The following is a 20,358-nucleotide window of genomic DNA, read 5'->3' as shown; positions in this document are numbered from 1 at the left end:
TGCCTTCACTTAGTAACTATAGAATAGCCTGCCTTCACTTAGTAACTATAGTGTAGCCTGCCTTCACTTAGTAACTATAGTGTAGCCTGCCTTCACTTAGTAACTCTAGTGTAGCCTGCCTTCACTTAGTAACTATAGAATAGCCTTCACTTAGTAACTATAGAATAGCCTGCCTTCACTTAGTAACTATAGTGTAGCCTGCCTTCACTTAGTAACTATAGAATAGCCTGCCTTCACTTAGTAACTATAGAATAGCCTGCCTTCACTTAGTAACTATAGAATAGCCTGCCTTCACTTAGTAACTATAGTGTAGCCTGCCTTCACTTAGTAACTATAGTGTAGCCTGCCTTCACTTAGTAACTCTAGTGTAGCCTGCCTTCACTTAGTAACTATAGAATAGCCTTCACTTAGTAACTATAGAATAGCCTGCCTTCACTTAGTAACTATAGTGTAGCCTGCCTTCACTTAGTAACTATAGTGTAGCCTGCCTTCACTTAGTAACTATAGTGTAGCCTGCCTTCACTTAGTAACTCTAGTGTAGCCTGCCTTCACTTAGTAACTATAGAATAGCCTTCACTTAGTAACTATAGAATAGCCTGCCTTCACTTAGTAACTATAGTGTAGCCTGCCTTCACTTAGTAACTATAGAATAGCCTGCCTTCACTTAGTAACTATAGAATAGCCTGCCTTCACTTAGTAACTATAGAATAGCCTGCCTTCACTTAGTAACTATAGAATAGCCTGCCTTCACTTAGTAACTATAGTGTAGCCTGCCTTAGTTAAATCTGGAAAAAAACTATGGCTGATTTTGTGGGAAAGAAAATCATGTCTGTTTAATAGTTTTTCATTTTCAGGCCGAATGACAAATGTGAGCAAGAAGACGCGACAAGTCACTTGCAGAATATGCAAAAAGATGATCAGGGCAAAGGACGGACAGACTACAAACCTCCACCGTCCTGCTGAGTTCGCTACTCTGGGGAAGAAAAGGTGAACAGAAACCTTAAGGTAGGCCTGAGACATGGTTAAACTCAACTAGGGATGTGCATCTTTCCCTTTCAAGATGATTCGATACATATCTAGATACATGGGCTCTGATACGATACAGGAACGATACGTTTAGTTTGAAACGATTCGGTTTCATTAGAGGAACGAAACGATGCGATTCGATGCACTAACATTTGCTGCATGAGGCACATGAGCCCCCCCCCCGTTTGGAAAGCAAATGGCTACTGCTGTAAAGAGATGACGATGAAAATACTCCAATCTATCATTTAGTTATCAAAATTCTTAACTTAATTGAGTGAACAGTAGCCTTATTGGCATCAGCGAGAACACCGTCCATATCCCCGGATAGTGTGCATATTCACCGTCTTTATCATTGGTGCCACTTTTGTTTGTTTTTGGACAATAATTTCCTCCTCCAGGTTGTTAGTATAGTATTTGTGTCTCCCCTTTTCGTAGGCCGATTATATGGATCAGACGACATCGGTTTTATTGATCTGTTTGCCAGGTGTCAGCAGAGTAGGCTACCCTGTAATTTTTGTAGTATAAAAAAAAAAACGTGTGAGCACACTTGAGTGTCCCGTACAAGTAAGAAATGACATCTACTTTCACCCTGGGAAGGTGTTTCACCTGTGCTGGCCCAGGCTTTCACCCTGGGAAGGTGTTTCACCTGTGCTGGCCCAGGTACTTTCACCCTGGGAAGGTGTTTCACCTGTGCTGGCCCATCTCTGGATTACTTGCCTTTCACCCTGGGAAGGTGTTTCACCTGTGCTGGCCCAGGTACTTTCACCCTGGGAAGGTGTTTCACCTGTGCTGGCCCAGGTACTTTCACCCTGGGAAGGTGTTTCACCTGTGCTGGCCCAGGTACTTTCACCCCGGGAAGGTGTTTCACCTGTGCTGGCCCAGGTGCTATTTAAGAGTGGCTGGCCCAGCGCTCCAGCTGTCTTGAGAGATGTGGAGGGTCAACGCCTTTAAGTTTGGTGTGGGTTTTTCCTTTGTTTGCCAAATTTAGTGGGCGCTCATGGTGGTCGTCTTTTAGGTCCCAGTTGTTGTCGCTAGTCAACCTTCAGTGGACACCCCCATGAGTGTCTTTCAGAACCCCTCCTAAAACCCCACCTGTTTCGTTTTGGTTGTTGGTCAGTGACTCTTGGTTAGCTCCCCCTTCTGTTTGAGCGACATTTTTGGTTTTGGTTATCTTGCTGGGGAACGTAACACATCGGTGTGCATCGGTGTGATTTTAACCAATTATAAAAGTTGGCATTGCCTACTGATGGGTTCTGACTTAGAAACTTGAAAACATCCTTAATCATGTCACAGAGGGAGAGGGGAATGCAGTACTGTCAGAACATGTCGTTGTTAGACATCAGGGATCCTAAGAGAAAGAGGAGGGTCACAGATTGGTACAGGACAGCTCTGAGTGGGGAGGATGGAGCTCTGAGGGGGGAGGAGGGAGGAATTCGGGCCGAGGTCAGGTCAGATGAAGTGAGAAAGAACAGTCATTACTAAAGTTCTGCCTAGCAACAGAGATGTATTGGCTGACCAGATGTGTGAGGAGGAGACTCCGCATAGGAAGGGTTAAATATCAGCGCTTGTGTGAATATGTTTTTGTCTGTGTAGCTGTGTGACCCAGTGGGTGAATAAACTTGGTTTGAGCTTTACTAGTCGTCCATACGGTTTTTTACTCTGGTTATTTTGAATCTAACACTACCAATTGTCTACTAATTGGTTGATGATGTCTTGAAAACACTTATCTTCCTCCATCTTTTTTTTTGCTACAAAACACAAACGTGCAACAAATGTTGATGTTGGGGTGGTGCTGGAGATGATGAATATGAAGTTGTTCCTTTCATTCCCACCTCACTTTGTAAAGCCTTCCTCCACTGCTTCTTCACATGCCTCCTCTCCCAGATTAGGGGTTCTATCTCAACCTGCCACCTCTCCCAGATTAGGGGTTCTATCTCAACCTGCCTCCTCTCCCAGATTAGGGGTTCTATCTCAACATGCCTCCTCTCCCAGATTAGGGGTTCATTCTCAACCTTCCTCCTCTCCCAGATTATGGGTTCTATCTCAACCTGCCTCCTCTCCCAGATTAGGGGTTCTATCTCAACCTACCTCCTCTCCCAGATTAGGAGTTCATTCTCAACCTGCCTCCTCTCCCAGATTAGGGGTTCTATCTCAACCTGCCACCTCTCCCAGATTAGGCGTTCTATCTCAACCTGCCTCCTCTCCCAGATTAGGGGTTCTATCTCAACATGCCTCCTCTCCCAGATTAGGGGTTCTATCTCAACATGCCTCCTCTCCCAGATTAGGGGTTCTATCTCAACATGCCTCCTCTCCCAGATTAGGGGTTCTATCTCAACATGCCTCCTCTCCCAGATTAGGCGTTCTATCTCAACCTACCTCCTCTCCCAGATTAGGGGTTCATTCTCAACCTGCCTCCTCTCCCAGATTAGGGGTTCTATCTCAACATGCCTCCTCTCCCAGATTAGGCATTCTATCTCAACCTGCCACCTCTCCCAGATTAGGGGTTCTATCTCAACATGCCCCCTCTCCCAGATTAGGGGTTCTATCTCAACATGCCTCCTCTCCCAGATTAGGGGTTCATTCTCAACCTTCCTCCTCTCCCAGATTATGGGTTCTATCTCAACCTTCCTCCTCTCCCAGATTAGGGGTTCTATCTCAACCTACCTCCTCTCCCAGATTAGGAGTTCATTCTCAACCTGCCTCCTCTCCCAGATTAGGGGTTCTATCTCAACCTGCCACCTCTCCCAGATTAGGCGTTCTATCTCAACCTGCCTCCTCTCACAGAATAGGGGTTCTATCTCAACCTACCTCCTGAACTTGCTCTGTCGGTGGTATGGCAGTTGCACAGCCCTTGACCGCAAAGCGCTACAGAGGGTGGTGCGGGGACAGCCCAGTACATCACTGCGGCCAAGCTCGCTGCCATCCAGGACCTCTATATCAGGCGGTATCAGAGGAAGGCCTGAAAAATTGTCAGACTCCAGCCACCCAAGCCATAGACTGTTCACTCTGCTACCATCTGACAAACGGTACCGGAGTGTCGGCTCTCAGACCAACATGCTCTGAGACAGCTTCTACCCCCAACAAGACTGCTAAATAGCCATTCTGCTAAATAGTCAATTAACTATCTCCACTGACACACAGTTACTTTACCCTGCCTTCATGTACATATCTACCTCAAATACCTTATTATTATCTATCCTGATGCCTAGTCACTTTACCCTGCCTTCATGTACATATCTAGCTCAAATACCTTATTATTATCTATCCTGATGCCTAGTCACTTTACCCTGCCTTCATGTACATATCTACCTCATACCTTATTATTATCTATCCTGATGCCTAGTCACTTTACCCTGCCTTCATGTACATATCTACCTCAAATACCTTATTATTATCTATCCTGACGCCTAGTCACTTTACCCAGCCTTCATGTACATATCTACCTCAAATACCTTATTATTATCTATCCTGATGCCTAGTCACTTTACCCTGCCTTCATGTACATATCTACCTCAAATACCTTATTATGATCTATCCTGATGCCTAGTCACTTTACCCTGCCTTCATGTACATATCTACCTCAAATACCTTATTATTATCTATCCTGATGCCTAGTCACTTTACCCTGCCTTCATGTACATATCTACCTCAAATACCTTATTATTATCTATCCTGATGCCTAGTCACTTTACCCTGCCTTCATGTACATATCTACCTCAAATACCTTATTATTATCTATCCTGATGCCTAGTCACTTTACCCCTGCCTTCATGTACATATCTACCTCAAATACCTTATTATGATCTATCCTGATGCCTAGTCACTTTACCCTGCCTTCATGTACATATCTACCTCAAATACCTTATCATTATCTATCCTGATGCCTAGTCACTTTACCCTGCCTTCATGTACAGTGAGGGAAGAAAGTATTTGATCCCCTGCTGATTTTGTATGTTTGCCCACTGACAAAGAAATGATCAGTCTATAATTTAATGGTAGGTTTATTTGAACAGTGAGAGACAGAATTACAACAAAGAAATCCAGAAAAACGCAAGGCAAAAATATTATGAATTGATTTGCATTTTAATGAGGGAAATAAGTATTTGAACCCTCTGCAAAACATGACTTAGTACTTGGTGGCAAAACCCTTGTTGGCAATCACAGAGGTCAGACGTTTCTTGTAGTTGGCCACCAGGTTTGCACACATCTCAGGAGGGATTTTGTTCCACTCCTCTTTGCAGATCTTCTCCAAGTAATTAAGGTTTTGAGCCTGACGTTTGGCAACTCGAACCTTCAGCTCCCTCCACAGATTTTCTATGGATTAAGGTCTGGAGACTGGCTAGGCCACTCCAGGACCTTAATGTGCTTCTTCTTGAGCCACTCCTTTGTTGCCTTAGCCGTGTGTTTTGGGTCATTGTCATGCTGGAATACCCATCCACAACCCATTTTCAATGCCCTGGCTGAGGGAAGGAGGTTCTCACCCAAGATTTGATGGTACATGGCCCCGTCCATCGTCCCTTTGATGCGGTGAAGTTGTCCTGTCCCCTTAGCAGAAAAACACCCCCAAAGCATAATGTTTCCACCTCCATGTTTGACAGTGGGGATGGTGTTCTTGGGGTCATAGGCAGCATTCCTCCTCCTCCAAACACGGCGAGTTGAGTTGATGCCAAAGAGCTCGATTTTGGTCTCATCTGACCACAACACTTTCACCCAGTTCACCCCCTGAATCATTCAGATGTTCATTGGCAAACTTCAGACGGCCCTGTATATGTGCTTTCTTGAGCAGGGGGACCTTGCGGGCGCTGCAGGATTTCAGTCCTTCAAGGCGTAGTGTGTTACCAATTGTTTTCTTGGTGACTATGGTCCCAGCTGCCTTGAGAACATTGACAAGATCCTCCCGTGTAGTTCTGGGCTGATTCCTCACCGTTCTCATGATCATTGCAACTCCACGAGGTGAGATCTTGCACAGAGCCCCAGGCCGAGGGAGATTGACAGTACTTTTGTGTTTCTTCCATTTGCGAATAATCACACCAACTGTTGTCACCTTCTCACCAAGCTGCTTGGCGATGGTCTTGTAGCCCATTCCAGCCTTGTGTAGGTCTACAATCTTGTCCCTGACATCCTTGGAGAGCTCTTTGGTCTTGGCCATGGTGGAGAGTTTGGAATCTGATTGATTGATTGCTTCTGTGGACAGGTGTCTTTTATACAGGTAACAAACTGAGATTAGGAGCACACTCTTAAAGGGAGTGCTCCTAATCTCAGTTTGTTACCTGTATAAAAGACACCTGGGAGCCAGAAATCTTTCTGATTGAGAGGGGGTCAAATACTTATTTCCCTCATTAAAATGCAAATCAATTTATAACATTTTTGACATGCGTTTTTCTGGATTTTTTTGTTGTTATTCTGTCTCTCACTGTTCAAATAAACCTACCATTAAAATTATAGACTGATCATTTCTTTGTCAGTGGGCAAACGTACAAAATCAGCAGGGGATCAAATACTTTTTTCCCTCACTGTACATATCTACCTCAAATACCTTATTATTATCTATCCTGACGCCTAGTCACTTTACCCTGCCTTCATGTACATATCTACCTCAAATACCTTATTATTATCTATCCTGATGCCTAGTCACTTTACCCTGCCTTCATGTACATATCTACCTCAAATGCCTTATTATCTATCCTGATGACTAGTCACTTTACCCTGCCTTCATGTACAGTACCAGTCAAAAGGTTGGACACACCTACTCATTCCAGGGTTTTTCTTACTTTTTTACTATTTTCTACATTGTAGAATAACAGTGAAGACATCAAAACTATGAAATAACACATATAGAATCATGTAGTATCCAAAAAGGTGTTAAATCAAAATATATTTGATATTTTTCAAATATCCACCCTTTGCCTTGATGACAGCTTTGCACACTCTTGGCATTCTCTCAACCAGCTTCACCTGGAATGCTTTTCCAACAGTCCCTGTTTCGCCCTCCAATAAACTTTTCTTTCCTTGGCGTATTTTCAAGCCCTTTGAAGATGTTACTTTCTTTCTTCCAGCCGCAGGAACAAACCGGTTGTTGATTTTCTTGTAAAGTTCTCTACGTCCTCCCTAGTCTTTTGTGTTCCTTTTTTTCTGCTCTGTAACCGTGTTATCCATTGATGAATCATCTTCTGCTCTGTAACCGTGTTATCCATTGATGAATCATCATCTGCTGTGCAACCGTGTTATCCATTAATGAATCATCTTCTGCTCTGTAACCGTGTTATCCATTGATGAATCATCTTCTGCTCTGTAACCGTGTTATCCATTGATGAATCGTCTTCTGCTCTGTAACCGTGTTATCCATTGATGAATCATCTTCTGCTCTCGCAGACTCAAGGGGTATTTTTATTTAGTTATGTTCGTAGCCATTGGTGGGTGTCTCCAACATACTGGTTCAGCATTGGACTGACAGCTAATAAATACAAATACAAAATCCCTTGTGCAAGATCATGAGCATTAACCGAAAAAAGAAAAAAACATGCTCCGGTGTTGAGACACGAATAGGGACAGAGCAGATACAGCATTGAGGTTTTCAAGTGGGCACCTTTCATCCTTAACGTTTCATTGATGAGCCCACGACATCTCAAAAAGGCTCAACACTAACTCCCGCTGTACCTGTCTAGTTTTCTCCCCGTTCGCTTTGGGGCCCAGCTGGGGTCTTTCCCTCTTCAGCCAGAGCCATTGGCTACTCCTTTTGCAGCACCTGATGTTGTCTTAATGGTTTGGCGAAGGGCTTGGCCGCAGATCAAGAATGTTATAAATACACTGAACATGAACAAAACAACAACAACTTCAAAGATTTTACAGAGTTACAGTTCATATGAGGAAATCAGTCAATTGAAATAAATAAATGATGTCCTAATCTATGGATTTCACATGACTGGGAATACAGATATGCATCTGTTGGTCACAGATACCTTTTCCAAAAAAAGGTAGGGGCATGGATCAGAAAACCAGTCAGTATCTGGTGTGACCATTTGCCTCATGCAAGGCGACACATCTCCTTTGCATAGAGTTGATCAGGCTGTTGATTGTGGCCTGTGGAATGTTGTCCCACTCCTCTTCAATGGCTGTGCGAAGTTGCTGGATATTGGCGGGTACTGGAATATGCCTGGTGAGTAGGCAGGCCATGGAAGAACTGGGACATTTTCAGCTTCCAGGAATTGTGTACAGATCCTTGCAACATGGGGCCGTGCATTATCATGCTGAAACATGAGGTGATGGCAGTGGATGAATGGCACGACAATGGGCCTCAGGATCTCGTCACGGTATCGCTGTGCATTCAAATTGCCATCGATAAAATGCAATTGTGTTAATTGTCCGTAGCTTATGCCTGCCCATACCATAACCCCACCATTGGGCACACTGTTCACAACATTGACATCAGCAAACATGCGGTCTGCCATCTGTCCGGTACAGTTGAAACCGGGATTCATCTGTGAAGAGCACACTTCTCCAGCGTGCCAATGGCCATCGAGAACGTGAACATTTGCCCACTGAAGTCGGTTAGACTCTGAACTGCAGTCAGGACAAGACCCTGGTGAGGACGATGAGCACGCAGATGAGCTTCCCTGAGACGGTTTCTGACAGTTTGTGCAGAAATTCTTCGGGTTGTGCAAAACCACAGTTTCATCAGCTGTCCGGGTGGCTGGTCTCAGACGATCCCGCAGGTGAAGAAGCTGGATGTGGAGGTCCTGGGCTGGCGTGGTTACACGTGGTCTGCGGTTGTGAGGCCCGTTGGATGTACTGCCAAATTCTATAAAACAACGTTGGAGGCGGCTTATGGCAAAAGCTCTGGTTGACATTCCTGCAGTCAGCATGCCAAAACTGCACATTTTAGAGTTTTTTTTATATATATCTGTGGCATTGTGTTGTGTGACAAAACTGCACATTTTAAAGTGGCCTTGAATTGTCCCCAGCACAAGGTGCACCTGTGTAATGATCATGCTGTTTAATCAGCTTCTTGATATGCCACACCTGTCAGGTGGATGGATTATCTTGGCAAAGGAGAAATGCTCACTAACAGGGATGTAAACAAATGTGTGTATGGAACATTTCTGAGATCTTTAATTTCAGCCTTAACTTGGATAGGCAAAAGGCATAGCCTAAGAATAATATACCTTTTAGTGTTTAGCATAAAGCCAATGTTCATTCAAGTGTTAGAAAGAATGTTATAGGCTAAATAAAACAAATTATTATCTGATTCTTGTTGTTTGTGAGACACCACAGACTCACCCTTAATGTATTTCTTGTTCTCCTGACAGTAGCCTATTTTTATTGGCTGTTTGGGGTTGCCAGGAGGGATTGTATGACGGCACAATTTATACTGCTTACACTTTGTTCACGTAAAGCAGAAACGTGTCAGGTTTGTTTGAACTTCCTATTGGATTAGTCCATCTTGCAATAGGTTTGTTCTCCTTCTCATTATTTCTATACTAGGTTTTTATTCAGGCTATTCACTAATAACTTCCTGAGATGGAACTCCGTTAGGCCTATTAGATTCATTCGATGGTTGATCATGAAAGAGGAGGCTGTGCCTAGGCCAACAGGTCACATTCAAATCTAAAACGGGGATTAGGGAGAAAAAGGGAAATTAAAGATTTTAAAACGGTGAGCCAGACAGACAGTGTGTCGTCATCCAAGGTCAACATCCGTCACCATCGTCGCTAGATGACGCGATCGTAAAAAAAATCGTTACAACCCCTACCTCACATCCTCTCTTCGCCCTCTTCTCAAAACGCATCGGAGAAGAAGGTCCAAGAGGAGGGACTACAGGCAAGGAGAAAGGACGTGAGGTATTATGGGAAAGAAACATATACACGTTACCATAGTTACCTGGTTGACACATCTCCATAGACTCTGCCTCCTGCTTGATCTTGACCTCTGTGTGGGCGGAGCCGCCGCCGCTGCATGCTGCCGTGCTACTGGCTGCGGGCTGGGTGGGGGAGGCGACTGTATTGGCCATGGAGGCGGGGCCGGGGGTGTCACGGCCATGGCAGCCGGCAGGGCAGAGGAGCTGGGCTGGGACGGGGGTGGCGGACCAGGGGGGGCCAGCAGGTTGGAGGGGATAGCCTGGGATAGATGCTGCTGGGCTGGGGAGGAGACCGCCTGCTGCTCCCCTCCTCCCTGGGAAGGTAGAGCCTCCACTGCAGCCATGATTTGGATTGGAGGAGCCACCATGGTCATGTGGACCTCTGCTTTAGGCTTCAATCTGACAGGGAGAGAGAGAGGTATGTTAGAGTCACTCTGACAGGGAGGGAGAGAGGTATGTTAGATTCATACGACTCTGGATGTGTCCCAAATGGCACCCTATATATTGGTTGATTATTCTAAAGGCTCACCCTGCAGGTTTTGGTGATCCTGGTCCTCTCACTCCTCCCTCCACTCTGCCGCTGTTAGCCTCACCAGGCCCCACCGGGATCAGATTCTTACCAACAACACACCTAAAAACACACAACAGCAGTTTGGGAATGTTAGGCTGGGCGATATCGAATTAACTCAAATTCATGTTATAGTGCAACAATCAAGGCAACGATCAAGGTTTTTTTCTGTTTTTTATGAACGTTTATGTCTTTTTGGTCTCGTCTCCCTCCTCCTTCTGTGCTGTTTACCTTCCCTCTCCACAGACACCAAGCCCCTCCTCTTTCTGTGCTGTTTACCTTCCCTCTCCACAGACACCAAGCCCCTCCTCCTTCTGTGCTGTTTACCTTCCCTCTCCACAGACACCAAGCCCCTCCTCCTTCTGTGCTGTTTACCTTCCCTCTCCACAGACACCAAGCCCCTCCTCTTTCTGTGCTGTTTACCTTCCCTCTCACAGACACCAAGCCCCTCCTCCTTCTGTGCTGTTTACCTTCCCTCTCCACAGACACCAAGCCCCTCCTCCTTCTGTGCTGTTTACCTTCCCTCTCCACAGACACCAAGCCCCTCCTCCTTCTGTGCTGTTTACCTTCCCTCTCCACAGACACCAAGCCCCTCCTCCTTCTGTGCTGTTTACCTTCCCTCTCCACAGACACCAAGCCCCTCCTCTTTCTGTGCTGTTTACCTTCCCTCTCCACAGACACCAAGCCCCTCCTCCTTCTGTGCTGTTTACCTTCCCTCTCCACAGACACCAAGCCCCTCCTCCTTCTGTGCTGTTTACCTTCCCTCTCCACAGACACCAAGCCCCTCCTCCTTCTGTGCTGTTTACCTTCCCTCTCCACAGACACCAAGCCCCTCCTCCTTCTGTGCTGTTTACCTTCCCTCTCCACAGACACCAAGCCCCTCCTCCTTCTGTGCTGTTTACCTTCCCTCTCCACAGACACCAAGCCCCTCCTCCTTCTGTCCTGTTTACCTTCCCTCTCACAGACACCAAGCCCCTCCTCCTTCTGTCCTGTTTACCTTCCCTCTCACAGACACCAAGCCCCTCCTCCTTCTGTGCTGTTTAACTTCCCTCTCACAGACAACAAGCCCCTCCTCCTTCTGTGCACCTTCCCTCTCACACAGACAACAAGCCCCTCCTTCTTTTCACCTTCCCTCTCACACAGACAACAAGCCCCTCCTCCTCCTGTACACCTTCCCTCTCCACAGACACCAAGCCCCTCCTCCTTCTGGACACCTTCCCTCTCCACAGACACCAAGCCCCTCCTCCTTCTCTACACCTTCCCTCTCCACAGACACCAAGCCCCTCCCCCTGCCACCCACAATAAAGAGGAAAGATCACGTCTTCCTCTATGACAACAAGCAGTTTCAACTCACTATTTGCATTAGAGGCTTGGTCCAACAGAAATCGGTCGATTCCCCTTGTACCTATTCCTTTATTATGTCTCAACTCCCAACATGTAGAACAGAGCAGACCCTACTAAAATGGGAGTATCAATGAACATGATTGTGGAAAATGAATGTTCCGTTTTTGTCGCGCAGTACCGCTAGCAGTATTTTAGCCACATACTGTCATGTGCCAGCTGTCTAGTCTGTGTTTTAGAAAGGTGCAACTAGCATAAAAATATTCATTAATATAAGCAATTGGCAACTAGTTCTAATTCAGAGAAATAAGCATCTTGTTATGCAGGTAGGCCACTTGATTTCAACATCTAAACAAAGTGAACGGGCTATGTTGTTCAAACAGTTGGGAGACGGACAGGAGGGTGCGTTCATAACAGTTAAACGGTCCTACCTCGTTAACGAGCAAATAGATACAAGTTAGCTAGACTTGAAATATAAAGACTGTCTGGCTACTCACTAAGCACGTGGGCTTATGCTTGTTTATGACAGGGGGTTCCCAAACTTTTTCACTCAGCATTGGGGAACATCCGGCGCACACCACGTCTGTTTCTATGGGCACAAGCACTGTTCTGTTTCTATGGGCACAAGCACTGTTCTGTTTCTATGGGCACAAGCACTGTTCTGTTTCTATGGGCACAAGCACTGTTCTGTTTCTATGGGCACAAGCACTGTTCTGTTTCCATGGGCACAAGCACTGTTCTGTTTCCATGGGCACAAGCACTGTTCTGTTTCCATGGGCACAAGCACTGTTCTGTTTCCATGGGCACAAGCACTGTTCTGTTTCCATGGGCACAAGCACTGTTCTGTTTCCATGGGCACAAGCACTGTTCTGTTTCCATGGGCACAAGCACTGTTCTGTTTCCATGGGCACAAGCACTGTTCTGTTTCTATGGGCACAAGCACTGTTCTGTTTCTATGGGCACAAGCACTGTTCTGTTTCTATGGGCACAAGCACTGTTCTGTTTCTATGGGCACAAGCACTGTTCTGTTTCTATGGGCACAAGCACTGTTCTGTTTCTATGGGCACAAGCACTGTTCTGTTTCCATGGGCACAAGCACTGTTCTGTTTCTATGGGCACAAGCACTGTTCTGTTTCTATGGGCACAAGCACTGTTCTGTTTCTATGGGCACAAGCACTGTTCTGTTTCTATGGGCACAAGCACTGTTCTGTTTCTATGGGCACAAGCACTGTTCTGTTTCTATGGGCACAAGCACTGTTCTGTTTCCATGGGCACAAGCACTGTTCTGTTTCTATGGGCACAAGCACTGTTCATATAACACCAAGTGTTCCACCTCCCCCCCTCTTGTTGGCGGAGAGAACATTTTGCAGGTTTAAAGCTTATTTCTTGAAATTCTACACATTTTGTCATGTCTCATGTGTATTCATGTGATATTTGAGTGACTCGAACGTTACAACAAAATCTGTAGGCTAAAAAAAAACCTAGCTAGTTAGTTGATCTGGACATTTCTGACAAGTTATAAATAGGCTCTCTAAGGTCTGCGACGACTGACATAATAATATAATATGCCATTTAGCAGACGCTTTTATCCAAAGCAACTTACAGTCATGCGTGCATACATTTTTGTGTATGGGGTGGACCCGGGGATCGAACCCACTAACTTGGCGTTACAAGCGCCGTGCTCTACCAGCTGAGCTACAGAGGACCAATCATGACAAGAGGAAAACTGATGATGCACTGCCCGAGTTCTAAATTGCAGCTTGTGCATTCTACTATTACAACTTTGAAAGCCGGACTGAGTTCCCGTGACCCTGGGCTCAGAGGCTCACTCACCCCTCATTGGCCGGCAGATCGATTCATTAATTGACCGACTGATTGACTCACCCCTCATTGGCCGGCTTTTTGCGGAGGATGCTGGGTCGAGGGGAGGGAACCAGGGGGGGAGCTCCGACTCCTACTCCGCCCTGGGGGTGTGTCTGTACAGTGGTAGCATTAGGCTGTGTGGCGCCGAACGGGCTGCCCATAGGACCACCCACAAACGTACCGCCTTCAGCCAATAATATCCCTGCAGAACAGACACAGGACAGAACACAGGTTCAGATGTACAGCCATAGACTTATCATATAGATTTGATCAATTATCATTCAAATCACATCACCTTGAGCAGACGTTTTATCCAAAGTATATATTTGTACAATATTTTCAGTATGTGTTTGTGGTCCCTGTGGGACATATTCAATATTTCAAGTAGGATATGCTGCTTCTTGAGGCCATGTTAAACGTTAGTATACTGTAGATTACCAGATGGTTTGGGCTCAGACTGCTGCCCTGCGATTGGTGCCTGCTGAATCCCCTGTGTGCCGATTGGACCAGAGCTACGCAACCCCTGCACTCCCATTGGTGCAGGCTGGATGCCCTGGGCTCCCATTGATTGAGGCTGGATTCCCTGGGTGCTGATTTGTGCAGACTGTAGACCAATCCTGTCCACGGCCATCAGCTGCATGGGGTTGAGGTGGACAGTAGTGGCCACAGCCACAGCAGGCTGGCTGGGCTGAGCGGAGCTAGGGGTCTGGGGCGTCGCTGAGGAGAGGAGCAGGGTGTCAGTCAAGCAGACCTGGGAGATTATGCCGACTGATCCTTAAGGTATTTACTCTTTGTGTATTGGGCAAGGTTTTCCAGAGTCAATTGAATGAAGTTAAATTCAAAAGTGTTGACGTGTTTACCTGGGTACTGTCTGGTGGGGGACACAGAGCTGGTGATGGGGGCGTAGGTGTGTGTCATGGGGTACGGAGAAGAGGAGTAGGTGGGCAGGAAGTACTGGAAGTGCACCGGTCCAGACGGCCTGTTGTCACTCCTGCCCTCGATGGCGACAGGGTTAGGAGAGGAGCGGTGGCCAGAGATGGAGATCAGGTTGGTCCTCTCTGCCGGGTAGTCTGATTGGACACGGGGGGAGGTGTGGGCTATGGGCTGGTAGTCTGATTGGACACGGGGGGAGGTGTGGGCTATGGGCTGGTAGTCTGATTGGACACGGGGGGAGGTGTGGGCTATGGGCTGGTAGTCTGATTGGACACGGGGGGAGGTGTGGGCTATGGGCTGGTAGTCTGATTGGACACGGGGGGAGGTGTGGGCTATGGGCTGGTAGTCTGATTGGACACGGGGGGAGGTGTGGGCTATGGGCTGGGGCACCACTTTAGCTGTTGGTACAACATAATGAAAGAAATACACTTTAGCTGTCGATACAACAGAGGATGGGGATTATGAGACAGGAGAGTGGTAGGAATAGACAGAGCTCAAATAGGCTGATTATCCAAAATGAGGAACTATGAGAGCACTTCTACGCAGTTTCAAAGTTAAAAGATTTAATGGAAGTAAAGATGGAAATACTCTTTAAAGGAAATAAATAATGAATGCAAAAAAGCCCACTAGTGGCTTTGAATGTGTCTGAGTATTTTGTGCACTAGCTTTCACTGCATCTGAGTTTTATACCGGCTGTTACTCACCAACTGGGATGGTAGAGGTGGTCACTGCTGTGGCATGGGAGGAGTGGGAGGTCATCGCCATGGTGACGACAGTACCGCTGGTCATCTGGGTGTGCGGCGCAGTGCCTGAAAGAGGACAGGTACAGAGGATCATGGGAAAGAGAATACCATTCGTTTCAACGAGGAATCGTTAAAAAGGGCGACTGTACTTCCTGACTTGGCCTCGTTTTTTAGATTTGGTTCATTAAGAAATGTCGGCGGCCATTCAAACGTGAGTTGGTTTCGGGCTGTGGTTTGATGTGGGTCTCGTGTGTGTTCGCAAGGCGGAAAGAGTTAGCCAAATTATTTAGCCAATTAGCTTCAGCCGGCTGGTGGTTTGACTTTGGCTAGCCCCATCTCCGTGGCTAATTAGGGGCCGTCAATAAATGACAATGTAAATGAGAGAATATTTTCATGTGCACCTTTTAGTTCTCATTAAATGCTTTCAAAATGTGTATAGAATGTATAGTTGGTTTGAGGCAGTGTTTCCGCTGCAGTTTATATATGGCGCTACACCATTGGCAAAATCACTGCCGCCACGCCCCCAAAAATATGGAGCATAAAAGAAATAACAATCTGATGAGGCGCACTTTGAAGACGCTAAAAAAGCATTCCACATTTACTTTTCCTCTGCAAACAAAATGAGTAATGAATAGAACAATCTTGACAACCCCATAGTAAAAATAGTTTATCTATTTACCTGGTCGGCTTGTTGTTGTGTGTTCTATGCGAGATAAATATTAGAAAGAGGGGGTTTCCATTCCTACTTTATTTCTGAACTCCTAAAAGAGCAAACTGCACCCGTTTTCAGCAGCAGCATGTTTAAGCAAGTTTGTAACATGGGTCAATTGTAAGGTAACTTGGGGTAAAATGCCACCCAAACTCAAAATATTTTTTGGGGGGTGACTTAAATTGTGATGAGACAGATTCCATTTTTAGTTGAGCAAGGGAAAGTGTTGGGGGGTAAATGGTGACATGAAGGGGTTTCTGTGAGAAGTACAGGCAGGGGGCATTTTACCCCGCCAGCGGTTTACCCCAAGTTACCCAGGTAGGCCTACATTATATTTACTGTGTTTATGCACGTTTTTGGGGACATAACATGTCTGCCAACTAGTTTAAATATCACATTTGGGATCTAGCTAATGATTAGTCCAATAGGGTGAATGCAGATAGACAACCTCATGCTTCAGCCTATTTATTTATAGCCAGCGATAATGCTTATTTTCTAATAGCATACCTTATAATACGGACCATGCATAGGCTATATGGGTCCAATATGTCAAAATAATTTAAACTAATAATTATACCAACAGCCCAGCATTATTTTATTTTAATTCATTTTGGAGTAGAATGACCTTTTAAAATGTTTGAGTCACTCATGTTCGAGTCACTGAGATAGCATGAACTATGGCAAAATGTATAGGGCTCCCGAGTGGCGCAGTGGTCTACTAGAGATCCTGGTTCGAATCCAGGCTCTGTCGGCCGCGACCGGGAGACCCATGGGGCGGCGCACAATTGGCCCAGCGTCGTCCAGGGTAGGGGAGGGAATGGCCGGCAGGGATGTAGCTCAGTTGGTAGAGCATGGCGTTTGCAACGCCAGGGTTGTGGGTTCGATTCCCACGGGGGGCCAGTATGAAATTAATAATAATGTATGCACTCACTAAGTCGCTCTGGATAAGAGCGTCTGCTAAATAATGTAAATGTATAGAATGGTAGGAAATTAGCTTTAAAACTATAACAGGGAGGCCTCTAAAATAGGCTGATTTTTAGGGGCAGTTGTTCTTTAAAATGTCCATGTCATTTTATTTACATTCTGATCTAAAAAGGCTAAACGGATCGTAGATCAGCACTCCTCCTCTGCCTCTTTGTGAATATGGGTCCTAGAAATGGTGGCCTCGTAGAATTACATATTAAAATATTCATTCAAGTGATTTAAAAAGGATCTCTGTGGGTGTTCCTTACCTGTGGTGGTGGTTAGAATCGGCGCCACTGTTGCTGCAGCCACCGGAGTCCCACTACCGAAGATGGATTTCTGTAATACAAGGTAATATATGTTCTTCTATGTCTACGTCGTAGTGTCACCCTTCAATAGAGCAGCATTTGACAAACAGAAAACAAGACTTGAGGAGAACAACCACAGAGCATCTTACCCTCCCCTCCGTATGTATTTGGACAGTGAAGCTAACATTTTGTTACATTTGGCTCTATACGCCACCATTTGGGATTTGAGATCAAATGTTTCATGAGGCGACCGACCGTCCAGAATGTCACCTTTTATTTGAGGGTATTTTCATACATATCCGTTTTACTGTTTAGAAATGAAAACACTTATACATACATACACACACACACACACACACACATCTTCACTGACATTTTCAACCTCTCCCTGACTGACTCTGTAATACCTACGTTTCAAGCAGACCACCATAGTTCCTGTGCCCAAGGACACTAAGGTAACCTGCCTAAATGACTACCGACCCGTAGCACTCACGTCTGCAGCCATGAAGTGCTTTGAAAGGCTGGTTATGGCTCACATCAACACCATCATCCCAGAAACCCTAGACCCACACCAATTCGCATACCGCCCCAACAGATCCACAGATGATGCAATCTCTATTGCACTCCACACTGCCTTCTCCCACCTGGACAAAGAGGAACACCTATGTGAGAATACTGTTCATTGACTACAGCTCAGCATTCAACACCATAGCGCCCACAAAGCGTATCATTAAGCTAAGGACCCTGGGACTAAACACCTCTCTCTGGAACTGGATCCTGGACTTCTTGACGGGCCGCCCCCAGGTGGTAAGGGTAGGTAACAACACATCCGCCACGCTGATCCTCAACACGGGGGCCCCTCAGGGGTGCATGCTTAGTCCCCTCCTGTCTGAGACAGACTATAGGGAGGAGGTCAGAGACCTGGCAGTGTGGTGCCAGGATAACAACCTCTCCCTCAACGTGATCAAGACAAAGAAGCTGATCGTGAACTACAGGAAAAGGAGGGCCGAACACGCCCCCATCCACATCGACGAGGCTGTAGTGGAGCGGGTCGAGAACTTTCAAGTCCCTTGGTGTCCACATCACCAACAAACTGTCATGGTCCAAACACACCAAGACAGTCGTGAAGAGGGCAAGACAAAGCCTATTCCCCCTCAGGAGACTGAAAATATTTGGCAAATCCTCAAAAGAGTTATACAGCTGCACCATCGAGAGCATCCTGACTGGTTGCATCACTGCCTGGTATGGCAACTGCTCGGCCTCCGACCGCAAGGCACTACAGGCGAGGGTGCGTACGGCCCAGTACATCACTGGGGCCAAGCTTCCTGCCATCCAGGACCTCTATACCAGGCGGTGTCAGAGGAAGGCCCAAAAAAATCTCAAAGACTCCAGTCACCCACTGGGTTCTCTCTGCTACCGCACAGCAAGCGGTACCAGAACGCCAAGTCTAGGTCATAAAAGGCTCCTTAACAGCTTCTACCCCCAAGCCATAAGACTGCTGAACAATTCATCAAATGGCCACCCGGACTATTTACATTGACTCCCCCCCTTTGTTTTTACACTGCTGCTACTCTCTGTTTATTATCTATGCATAGTCACTTTACCCCTAGCTACACAGGAGCAATTAGGGTTAAGTGCCTTGCTCAAGGGCACATCGACTGATTTTTCACCTAGTCGGCTCGGGGATTAGAACCAGCGACCTTTCGGTTACTGGCACAACGCTCTTAACCACTAAGCTACCTGCCGTGTTTCGAACTGTATTTTGCCCAATAGAAAGTGAATGGTGAATAATGTATTGTCATTTTGGAGTCACTTTTATTTTAATACACTATAAGTGAATTTTGTCCAAATACAGATGTAGGATCTTAATTTGAGCCAGTTTGCTACAGCAGGACAATTATACATTTTTCGTAAGGGAAAATCAAGTCTGAAATTTCGAAGTGTAAATTAAACTTCAGAAGCCTCTTTAAACCTCAAATACACTATGCAAGTTAAACATTTCCTGCAACAGGGAAAAGTGCTTTCATTTATAAATAGTAAAACAGATATGCATATGAAAATACCCTAAAATAAAAGGTGACATTCTATTCTGTTGCCTGATATGAAACATTTGATCTCAAATCCAAAATGCTGGAGTATAGAGCCAAAGGTAAATATTTATCTTCACCAGGTTCTGACCTGTGTCATGGTGTGGGGGGGCTGGGGTTTCTGCCCCCATATGGCAGGGTGGGAGGGCAGGTTGATCCGTGTGGCCGTGTCCCTGGCCCCCTGGGGACGCTGGATACTGATGGTGGCCGGAGGAGGGTGGATGGTCAGCCCTGGATGCCTGGAGGAGGGAGCACAAGACATCATCAACCCACCATCCCTTTTAAATGTGACATCATCAACCCACCATCCCTTTAATGTGACATCATCAACCCACCATCCCTTTAATGCGACATCATCAACCCACCATCCCTTTAATGTGACATCATCAACCCACCATCCCTTTAATGTGACATCATCAACCCACCATCCCTTTTAATGTGACATCATCAACACACCATCCCTTTAATGCGACATCGTCAACCCACCATCCCTTTTAATGCGACATCATCAACCCACCATCCCTTTTAATGTGACATCATCAACACACCATCCCTTTAATGCGACATCATCAACACACCATCCCTTTTAAAGCGACCTCATCAACCCACCATCCCTTTTAATGTGACATCATCAACCCACCATCCCTTTAATGCGACATCATCAACCCACCATCCCTTTAATGCGACATCATCAACCCACCATCCCTTTAATGCGACATCATCAACCCACCATCCCTTTAATGTGAGAGCTCTGGTGGGTATTGTTTCAATATATTATACATGGTCAATAAACTTCAAATTTGAATTCTAAACATTGTGGGCACAAACACACATTTTGTCATTTATACAGGTGGTTAAAGGGAAGTCTATATATTATATATATATATATATATTTGCATGCATTTTACATTCATAAAGCAGGCCGTTATAAAACTACTCGCGGGCTGCCTTTGTTTTACACCT

General features: G+C 45.9%; 1 protein-coding gene across 1 annotated transcript in view; it reads right to left on the bottom strand.

Moving 5' to 3' along the window:
• Positions 1-20,358, bottom strand: part of LOC121534169 (histone deacetylase complex subunit SAP130) — a 56,308-nt gene that overhangs the window by 13,518 nt on the left and 22,432 nt on the right. The window contains 9 exon segments of the mRNA XM_045205589.1: positions 9,904-10,044; positions 10,047-10,279; positions 10,410-10,511; positions 13,674-13,854; positions 14,091-14,369; positions 14,513-14,983; positions 15,290-15,394; positions 17,270-17,339; positions 19,487-19,634. Of these exon segments, the coding sequence (XP_045061524.1) occupies positions 9,904-10,044; positions 10,047-10,279; positions 10,410-10,511; positions 13,674-13,854; positions 14,091-14,369; positions 14,513-14,983; positions 15,290-15,394; positions 17,270-17,339; positions 19,487-19,634 (1,730 nt within the window).

The sequence above is a fragment of the Coregonus clupeaformis genome, chromosome 20, assembly GCF_020615455.1.
Source record: "Coregonus clupeaformis isolate EN_2021a chromosome 20, ASM2061545v1, whole genome shotgun sequence".
Lineage (NCBI taxonomy): Eukaryota > Metazoa > Chordata > Actinopteri > Salmoniformes > Salmonidae > Coregonus > Coregonus clupeaformis.
The sequence above is the reverse complement of the archived record's forward strand: the minus strand, read 5'-3'. Positions and strand labels throughout refer to the sequence as shown.